A 10,871-nucleotide genomic window follows, 5' to 3' on the forward strand; every position below is an offset into this window, starting at 1 on the left:
CCAGGCTCTTCCTGCAGATATACAATGTGGGGGCGCTCACATTGTTTCCTCGTTCCCGAGTCCAATCTGAACCATCCATTCCAGGCTCTTCCTGCAGATATACAATGTGGGGGCGCTCACATTGGACTCGGGAACGAGGAAACAATCTGAACCATCCATTCCAGGCTCTTCCTGCAGATATACAATGTGGGGGCGCTCACGTTGGACTCAGGAACAAGGAAACAATCTGAACAATCCATTCCTCCAGGCTCTTCCTGCAGATATACAATGTGGGGGCGCTCACATTGGACTCGGGAACGAGGAAGCAATCTGAACCATCCATTCCAGGCTCTTCCTGCAGATATACAATGTGGGGGCGCTCACATTGGACTCGGGAACGAGGAAACAATCTGAACCATCCATTCCAGGCTCTTCCTGCAGATATACAATGTGGGGGCGCTCACATTGGACTCGGGAACGAGGAAACAATCTGAACCATCCATTCCAGGCTCTTCCTGCAGATATACAATGTGGGGGCGCTCACATTGGACTCGGGAACGAGGAAACAATCCATTCCAGGCTCTTCCTGCATTGCAACATCCAGATAACCAAGAAATCAATGGCTGAGGGTGAGCGAGGTCACAGGAGACAGCCGACATCTTACAACACACCTTGCAGCCTCGCCTGTAATTCATTGAGATTCCCGCGTGCAGCGAAGCGGAACAGAAACCTCCATCGAGGACATGCAGCCGTGTATTTCCTGATGCAATAGAGGTGCAGCAACCCACAATGACAGCACCGGACACAGACAGTCGCAGACGGCCGCCCACACATCACCTCGATTTAAAGCAGATCAATTAAAACTAAAAAATCCCCGCAGGTTCCGACTGTCAGAATACAATCGCTGGCAGGGGAGGTTCCTCCAGCCACACTGTGCAGCACGGATGGGGGAACATGAGAAATCTGCATGTATATGACCAACTTAACATCTCAGCTTGTCACATGACTAGAAGCCTTGGCATGTGGTCACATGATCTCAGACTACATCACTTCAGGGATACTTGGATCCGTATCTCTGTTTGAATCAGGTTCTCATTCACAATGGGGCGCAGAGCCACAATTCTGCAGGACGGAAAGTGTCACTAAGCAGTACAATCAGTCTGTAGATGCAGGGAAGCATGCTGGTTATACTCACTGTGGGACCTAAGGGGTTAATCCTCCGCATGGTATGAAAGGGCAGTTTGATCCTGTCTTCTCTGATCCTCCCCTTCTTCCAGTGCCCCCTCTTATCTCCTGATAAGATATATTGTGTGAAGTCACTCTGCACATGCTCAGTTTGGTGTGTATCGCTAGAGGTTTTTTTTTTTTTTTTTTCTTGGGAGGGTGCATGTGCTGAGCACTGTTCAGAGGTCAGGGGTTCTGCATGCTCCTAAAGCAGAATGAACACTCCTCCCACAAGCTTTAACCAGTGCTCAGCTGGACACCGATAGAAGTCACAAGACAGCTATATACTGCTGTAAAGGTATTTGGCAATTTATTTTTACAAAAAATAGCATTTCAATGTTCTGTGTACCGAGGAGAGCGGAAATAGTGAACATTGGGTATGGGGGGGAGCGGAAATGGTGAACGCCGGGTCCGGGGGGCGGACATGGTGAACGCCGGGTCCGGGGGGCGGACATGGTGAACGCCGGGTCTGGGGCAGGGTGGAGTGTATAGTGGACACAGTGAACGCTGGGTACGGGGGGGTTAGCGGACACAGTGAACGCTGGGTCCGGGGGGTGGGGGAGCGGACACAGTGAATGCCGGGTCCAAGGGGGGGGGGTTGGTTGAGGGGGGTTAGTGGACACGGTGAACGTCGGGTCTGGGGGGAGTGTAGTACACGGTGAACGCCGGGTCTGGGCGCGGGGGGATGGGAGAGCGGACACGGTGAATGCGGGGTCCGGAGGGGAGAGGACACGGTGAACGCCGGGTCTGGGGGGGGGGGGGGGGGAGCAGACACGGTGAACGCCGGGTCCTGGGTTTAGTAAAACTTTAAATTCACGTGTGACCCCATCGATGGAAACCGCGCTGGATTACATTTAGTTTGCAGTGTACATGAACCCACCGTCTCTTTTCTGTTACGTTTCAGTTCTGTTGATTTTCTGCAGCTTTGCAGCCAATTCCTGTCTTCATGGCATTTCTCAAGGCTGGTTTCTGGACGATGACAACATTGGACCATGCCATGTGCTGAAATGGCCACATGTAGTCACCATCAGAAGCCCATGTGATAGGATAACACAGACGCATATTTGGGGAAAAAGGCACATAGCGTTGTCACCCTGTAACAGGAAGTGTCTACACAAGAACCTTATAGGCTTACAATAAAATATTTTAATAAAAGCAGATTTTACCCACTTGACCTCCAAAAGGTTTTACCCCCCCCCTTCACAATCGGCCATTATGTTTGCAATTGTAAACCCACAGCATTGTGACCACACAGTCACCGACAGCTCCCAGACACATAGCAATGATCAAGAGCCGGTAGAACAGCCTCAGGGTCATGTGATCATTGTGACAGCCAATCACTGTGATCATGAAAGACCTCCGGCTTGAAGATCCTCTGGGTAGGAAGAGTTAAAAGTGGTTGTAAACCTCAGACATGACATATGAACCAAGCACATCCCTCTATCATGTATACTTGTCTCAGTCCAGAGCACTAAAGGGGTTGATTTACTAAACGTGGAGAATTCAAAACTGGTGCAGCTCTGCATAGAACCAATCAGCTTCCAGCTTTTTTTTTTTTTTTTTTTTTTGGCAAAGCTTAACTGAACAAGCTGAAGTTAGAAGCTGATTGGCTGCCATGCTGAGCTGCACCAGATTTTGTACTCTCCAGTTTTAGTAAATCAACTAAATCCCCGGTCACACTGAGAGCGACTTGGCATGCCATGACTTGCAACTCACACCCTATTGCCTGCAATTACAGTGGTCCTATCAGCGTGTTTCTGACTTGGTCATGTCCTGTAAATCGCACCTCAAATCAGCAGGTCATCCGACTTTGAAATCGTGGGACTTACTGTGAAGTTACACGATTTCAAATTCAGGATCGGTGTGACCGGGGAAGTAAGAGTCAATTCTGTCTGCTGCCTCATTCCTCCGTAATCTGCATGAGTCCATTGATCTGACAGGTTTTCCTGACACCAAGAGTGAGAAGGTGATAGGAGAGGGAGCTCCAGCACACAGCCTGTGATTGGCAGCCTCAGATCGGTTTCCGTGTACTGTGTGAAGGGGAGAAAAAAAAGAAGGGGGAGGGAGAAAAAAAAAAAAAAAAAAGAAGGGGGAGGGAGAAAAAAAAAAAAAAAAAAGAAGGGGGAGGGAGAAAAAAAAAAAAGGGGGAGGGAGAAAAAAAAAAGAAGGGGGAGGGAGAAAAAAAAAAAAGGGGGAGGGAGAAAAAAAAAAAAGGGGGAGGGAGAAAAAAAAAAAGGGGGAGGGAGAAAGGGTAAAAGAAGGGGGAGGGAGAAAGAAAAAAGAAGGGGGAGGGGGAAAGAAAAAAGAAGGGGGAGGGGAAAAAAGAAGGGGGAGGGGAAAAAAGAAGGGGGAGGGAAGAAAAAGGGGCGAGAAAAAGAAAAAGGGGAGGGAAAAAGAAAAAGGGGAAGGGGAAAAAAAAAAAAAGGGCGCAGGGAGGGGAAAAAAAGGGAGCAGGGAGGGGAAAAAAAGGGAGCAGGGAGGGGAAAAAAAGGGAGCAGGGAGGGGAAAAAAAGGGAGCAGGGAGGGGAAAAAAAAGGGAGCAGGGAGGGGAAAAAAAGGGAGCAGAGAGGGGAAAAAAAGGGAGCAGAGAGGGGAGGGAGAAAGAAGGGAAAGGGGAGAAAGAAGGGGGGGGGGAAGGGGAAAGTGGAAAATGAAAAAGCACCAATCAGCTCTCACTTCATCTCCCCACCCCCTGCTTATCTGCATGAGTCAATTGATCGGACAGGTTTTCCTGACACCAAGAGTAAGAAGATGATAGGAGAGGGAGCTCCAGCACACGGCCTGTGATTGGCAGCCCCAGCTCTGTTCCTGTGTGAAGGGGAAAAGGGGGGAAGGGGAAGAGCTCCAATCAGCTCTCACTTCATCTCCCCATGCCCTGCTTTCTGAAAGTTCAGACAAGCGTTATAAATTCTAGACTTTGAATGGCTGTAAAGAGAAGACAGAAGAAAACCTGTACAACCTATGTAGGAGGATTTGTTTCATCTTTGGGGAGTTTATAACCCCTTTAAAGGTTTCTCCTGGCATCCGGAGCCCTTGTGGCACTGCAGTAGGAAATTGTGTCCTGAGGAAGGCTCCCGAATGCGGTTCAGTTGGAGATGACACAGGAAGACAAGGAAAACACTCGATCCAGGAGGCTTTGATCACGTTTAATGAACCATCAGCTCCCCCATTCCGCCTGTAGATATCACACCCAATCCTTGCGTCTAGTCACTGTGTGTGCCTTTAAATACTGTCCTGATCAATAAATAGGCCCCACCCCCAAAAAACGGGAACAAAAGAAAGCCGGCTTCTTAAGCGGATGCATTTTTTTTTTTTTTTTTTTTAAATTTGCTATTTAATGGTCTTTGCAATCTCACGGCGTCGGCCATACACACTTCAACTCGGCAGCGTCAGAAAGTGATCGTTCCCTGGCGGCCGTCCGAAGGAGAGCCGAGATCATGGTTCCTAGCGAGCGCTACAGTACTTTGTATTAAAAATATAACTTTTCATAGTCTGCTGGTGTTCAATTCATTTTGTTCAAATCAAACATGGAGGGAGAAAATAAAGAATTAAAGCCAGGATTAAAGAAATACTCCTCAGCTGAGCATAAACACAGGCACCAAACCAGATACATGACCATCTCCTGCTCTAGAGTCCCCCCCCGGATGAGCTGCCGCCACCGCCGCCGCCCCGGAGGGGGGGGGCCTCCCGTTGTGGACGCTCGTTCTGTACTGTGTGTCGGCAGCAGCCCCTCCCCCAATGCCGGTTGGACGATCCAGGAACGGTAATCAGGGTAGTATGTACATCTCAGGGCAGACGCACTGCCGTACTCCAGACAACGGAGGGGGGGCGCTACAGAAAGTCCTCTAGTTGGTGTCCATACAGTCAATGTCTTGCTGTGTCTCCTCATCCCCTAAAGCTTCATCGGCTGGGGGAGAACCCAGGGACGCTGCAGGCGACGGCGATTTCACGCTGACATTATCCTGCCGCTGGTAGAACAGTACGTAAGCCGCTTTTGTCTGGAAGGAAAAAAAAGATGAAAAAAAGGTTAAAGCTGATGTGTAATGGTCACATAGCTGTCCAATCTGCTAATCAGTTGCTTGATTATTCAGATTTACAAGATCTAAGGAATGAGCATGCTGATCTTTGCTCTGTACTAATGCAGGCCATAGACAGGTCGAAAATCGTCCGAAAAAAAAAGAAAAATCGTCCGATTTTCGCACCGTTAGTGGGTTAATTGGTCGGCCGTTTTTCGGGGTTTTGGCACATTTTTTTTTTATCGGTCAAGTTGGAAAATTTGCGGCCGATTTTCCCGGCAATGATGTGCAAATTGGCCGATTGTTTTACCGATTAAAAATCTGTGCATGAGCTGTGACCTGCAAGAAAAAGAAAAGAAAAAAAAAAAGAAAAAAGAAAGAAAAAGAAAGAAAAAGAAGAAAGAAAAAGAATAAAAAAAGGAAAAGAAGAAAGAAAAAGAAAAGAAAGAAGAAAAAGAAAGAAGAAAAAGAAGAAAGAAAAAGAAAAAAAGAAAAAGAAAAAGAAAGAAAAAGAAGAAAAAGAAGAAAGAAGAAAAAAAAAGAAAAAGAAGCAAAAGAAGAAAGAAAAAGAAGAAAGAAAAAGAAAAAGAAAAAAAAGAAAAAGAAGAAAGAAAAAGAAGAAAGAAAAAGAAGAAAAAGCAAGAAAAAGAAAAAAAAAAAAAAGAAAAAGAATAAAAAAAAAAAGAAGAAAAAGAAGAAAGAAAAAGAAAAAGAAAAAAAAGAAAAAAAAGAAAAAAAAAAAAGAAAAAGAATAAAAAAAAAGAAAAAGAATAAAAAAAAAAGAAAGAAGAAAAAGAAGAAAAAAAAGAAAAAGAATAAAAAAAAAAGAAAAAGAAAAGAATTCCAGTCCGCTATTATATTTTACATGAAAAATCTTGCGGTTGCAACATTGTATCTATTTGTATTCGAATAAAAACATCTGTATCTGAAATGGATACATTGTTGCAACCGCAAGACTTTTTCATGTCAAATATAATAGCGGAGCTCTCTGCAGGGACAAAAGTAATTAAATGCCGGCCGTAGACGGGACGAAAATCGGCCGTTTTTTTTACCGTTGGTGGTAACGTTGGCCGATCGAACCACTGACTTTTCGTTTTTTTTTTAAATAAAAAAATGGCCGGTTTTCGACCTGTCTATGGCCTGCATAAGACTACGTTCAATGCGAGAGGCCAGCAACCTGCCTCAACTGTCATATAAATACATCTGCACCATCCTTTTACACATGCACGCTCCTCCCTGCTGGACCATGGGTGTGGCAGAGGTTAGATGTGCAATCTGCTGAGTAGATCTGATAAGAATAATCAAGCTACTGATCAACATATTGCACAGCTGAATTCTGAGCATGCATGCCTAAAGCGATGTCGGGGATGTGTATCTTCATATAAACGTTTAGGAACAATAATACGATCACTGACACCAGCTCTAAAAGTCACACATGATGAAAAGCAAAAAATGACTGATGGCTGCGAGAGGTGAGCCCATGACAGCACGGATCAGGAAACGAGGGGACTGATGATGACTGAAGGTGAAGGAAATGAAGGCGGGTTCAAGAGCTGCCACAACTTCAAAGGGTTATATTTTGGAGAAGTTTTAAGAGAATTAAGAGTAAATCGGTTTCAAATGTGGGGGTGGGGTGGTAAAACTGGATTTCAGTTTAGTAAGTCGTGTTTGTTGATCTTGTGTCATGCGCTTCTAAATAAATGATTCAACACAGCCAGGAAGAGCGGAGTACATAGCATGGCCAGAAGAGGAGGCTGATGAATGGATCACACGGGACAACATGGCAGAGGGCTCTCCCCCACACACACCAACACTCACCACAATCTGATCTTCAGAAGCCGGAGACACACTGCTGTCATCGAAGTAATACCACTGACCCGTATCCTGGTTCTTTGCATACGCCGTATCTGTAGGGGCAACGAAAAGCCAGAGATGACATGAGACCAATAGCACCGGACAGCCAAAAATCTGTTTGTATTCACAGAGATGCAGTGTCTGAGTCAAGAAAGACATGCTGATAGGAGGAGAGAGCAAAGCGCCAGAGATGAGCTCATCCCTCTGCCGTGTCTCATCTCAGCCTTACAGATCTTGCTCCTTCCCCAGGCTAAGTTCACACAGGCATTGAATTTTAAAAAAGCTTTAAACAAACCTATAGCATTAATGAGCGTTTCGGACGCACTGCGAGGGCATTCAAGACGATCCAAAAACACCCACCAAATTTTTATTCTATGCCAAAATGGGTATAGCTTGGATGGTTTTGCAACTATGCCGCGTTTATAGTGTGAATGGACAGGTGCAAAGCGTCGCTGCCTACCAAACTCTGTAACGGAGGCGTCTGGGATCCAATCAGTGTACAGAGGTCTGTAACGGGGGCTCCTGGGATCCAATCAGTGTACAGAGGTCTGTAACGGGGGCTCCTGGGATCCAATCAGTGTACAGAGGTCTGTAACTGGGGCTCCTGGGATCCAATCAGTGTACAGAGGTCTGTAACTGGGGCTCCTGGGATCTAATCAGTGTACAGAGGTCTGTAACTGGGGCTCCTGGGATCCAATCAGTGTACAGAGGTCTGTAACTGGGGCTCCTGGGATCCAATCAGTGTACAGAGGTCTGTAACGGAGGCGCCTGGGATCCAATCGGTGTACAGAGGTCTGTAATGGAGGCACCTGGGATCCAATCAGTGTACAGAGGCACCTGAGATCCAACTGGTGTACAGAGATCTGTAATGGAGGCGCCCGGGATCCAATTAGTATACAGAGATCTGTAACGGAGGCGCCCGGGATCCAATCCGTGTACAGAGGATTGTAACAGAGGCGCCTGGGATCCAATTGGTGTACAGAGATCTGTAACGGAGGTGCCCGGGATCCAATTGGTGTACAGAGGTCTGTAACGGAGGCGCCTGGGATCCAATTGGTGTACAAAGGATTGTAACGGAGGCGCTTGGGTACCAATTAGTGGACAGAGGTCTGTAATGGAGGCTCCTGGGATCCAATCAGTGGACAGAGATGTGTAACCAAGGCAACCACTGAGGGGACAGAGGTTTGCAATGGAATCTTCAGAGATCAAGTCAGAGAACAGAGATCTGAACAGGGACTCCTGAGATCCAATCACTGTACAGAGATCTATAAAAGGAGGCTCCTGGTATCCTATCAGGGGAGAGAGAGGATCCTGTGTTCTGATATCAGGGGACATTTTTCGGAGCAGTATGCCCTGAGATCCAATCAATGAACAGACTGGACCAGGAATACTATTGTGGCGATCAGCTCTGTTCAAACATTCAGCATTAACAGGAAGCCAATAGGAAGGTTTACCACTTACAATGTCCTCCCCCCATGCCACCATAGTGGTTGGAAACTGCTACCAGGTCATAAATATATGGATCAGCCGTTGGATCGCAGACAAACTCCGACATAATCAGATTCCTGGAAAAAGAATGAAAACACTTTGTTAGCAGCAACAACAGCGAAAGAAGAATAAAAATGGAGCCACATTGTCCTTTGTCAGTGGCAGAGCTCCCCGAACAAAGCACGGCCGGAACCCAGAATAGCGTCTGCAGCGTACACAAAACGTATGGCGGTCACATGACAAACATTGTGTCTATACGCACCGGCTCAGCACCAACAATCCCAGGCCATGGGATTAGGTCCAACTGGGACGGGACAAGGGACAGCTGAATCAGGCCGATGAACAATACAATGTCCATAGAATCTGTCAAAGATGACCTTTTCTGTATTGATATGAGGATTTCCTCCATATTGGGTTGTTAACCCTTACAGAGCAGGATGGGAATGATGAACTGTAGGACAGGATGGATACTATGGGCTTGATGGAGATTAGAAGGATGGATACTATGTTTTGGGTATGTAGGGATGGATGGAGATTAGAAGGATGGATACTATGGGATGGGATGGAGATTAGAAGGATGGATACTATGGGTTGGGTATGTAGGGATGGATGGAGATTAGAAGGATGGATACTATGGGTTGGGTATGTAGGGATGGATGGAGATTAGAAGGATGGATACTATGGGTTGGGTATGTAGGGATGGATGGAGATTAGGATGGATACTATGGGTTGGGTATGTGGGGTTGGATGGAGATTAGAAGGATGGATACTATGGGTTGGGTATGTAGGGATGGATGGAGATTAGAAGGATGGATACTATGGGTTGGGTATGTAGGGATGGATGGAGATTAGGATGGATACTATGGGTTGGGTATGTAGGGATGGATGGAGATTAGAAGGATGGATACTATGGGTTGGGTATGTAGGGATGGATGGAGATTAGGATGGATACTATGGGTTGGGTATGTGGGGTTGGATGGAGATTAGAAGGATGGATACTATTGGTTGGGTATGTAGGGATGGATGGAGATTAGAAGGATGGATACTATGGGTTGGGTATGTAGGGATGGATGGAGATTAGAAGGATGGATACTATGGGTTGGGTATGTAGGGATGGATGGAGATTAGGATGGATACTATGGGTTGGGTATGTAGGGATGGATGGAGATTAGGATGGATACTATGGGTTGGGTATGTGGGGTTGGATGGAGATTAGAAGGATGAATACTATGGGTTGGGTATGTAGGGATGGATGGAGATTAGAAAGATGGATACTAGGAGATGGATGAAATGATGTGTAAAGAGGCATGCATGGTGGTAATATGAATGGAAGGATGTATATGGGGGACTAATAGTGATTACAAGGATGGATACTAGGCAATGGATGGCTGAAAGAATGTTTGGAGGCATGGATGGAAGGAAGGAAGTGTATGGAGGAACAGATGGTGGTAATATTGATAGGTTTAAGGATGTGTATGGAGATTAGAAGTATGGATGAAAGGATGGTGGTAATATGGATGGACAGAAGGATGTTTATGGATGGAGGTTGGATAGAAGGATGTGTATGGATAGATGGTGGTAAGACACAGCCCAGGATATGCCTCACCCCTGTATAAAGCATGGACATTTGATCCTCTATGAGGTGTGCCAGAGACAAAGACTGACTCACCAACAAATAATTAACCAGATCCTGGGAGATCTGCACAGTGCCAGCCGGCAGGTGGTAGATCTTTTAGTAAAGACTGAACAATGCCCGGTATCCTGGTTACACAGTCACACAGAAACCAATCTGAAGGATTTATTGATTGAGGCGGGGGTGGGGAAGTCATATTATGCCCTTATTGTGTATTAAATGTTTGAATGGCTTCCAGGATACTATTACCTGATAGGGAACTCCACCACAGCGTCCAGCTTGTCCCTCCAGTAACGGTTGTAGGAGAAACGCTTTAAGTGCACCACAAGGATTTTTGGCAAAGCCCACAAGTCAAATTTCTTGGTGGCCCTCTGATGTTTCCGGCACTGTGGACAATACCTGCAGGACAGAGGATGTGGGTTTTCACCTTCTATGAGGAGTAGAACAAGCATAGGATCGATTTATGCACCCACACACGGCAGACTTACCAGGGGTCATGTTCACCAAGTGTCTCTGTCTTGGTGAAGAGTTGGATACAATCTCTGAGGGCCACCGTCACCTTCTTCTTCTGCAGCTGGAGCATGGACTCGTGTTTGCTGAAGGCCTGTAAGGAAGACACAAGGAACATTGGAAGGCAGGACATGGGATCTGATGACCATTCAACCCTCCCAAGGCAG

The 10,871-nt window shown here is 46.4% G+C and overlaps 1 protein-coding gene across 1 annotated transcript in view; it reads right to left on the reverse strand.

Annotated features, from left to right (window-relative positions):
* Positions 1-4,328: 4,328 nt before the first annotated feature.
* The window catches only part of LOC149431325 (ubiquitin carboxyl-terminal hydrolase 4-like), a 15,923-nt gene continuing 9,380 nt past the window's right edge, over positions 4,329-10,871 (reverse strand). Inside the window, exons 6-10 of the mRNA XM_089665664.1 lie at positions 10,683-10,798; positions 10,444-10,593; positions 8,535-8,638; positions 7,038-7,126; positions 4,329-5,201 (exon numbers count right to left, since the gene is read on the reverse strand). Coding sequence (XP_089521790.1) covers positions 5,049-5,201; positions 7,038-7,126; positions 8,535-8,638; positions 10,444-10,593; positions 10,683-10,798 — 612 coding nt within the window. The 3' untranslated portion in view covers positions 4,329-5,048. The remainder of the gene's footprint in view (positions 5,202-7,037; positions 7,127-8,534; positions 8,639-10,443; positions 10,594-10,682; positions 10,799-10,871) is intronic.

This window comes from Staurois parvus, unplaced genomic scaffold, assembly GCF_062004578.1.
Source record: "Staurois parvus isolate SC_StPar_1 unplaced genomic scaffold, SC_StPar_1.0 ptg002293l, whole genome shotgun sequence".
NCBI classification, from domain to species: Eukaryota; Metazoa; Chordata; class Amphibia; order Anura; family Ranidae; genus Staurois; species Staurois parvus.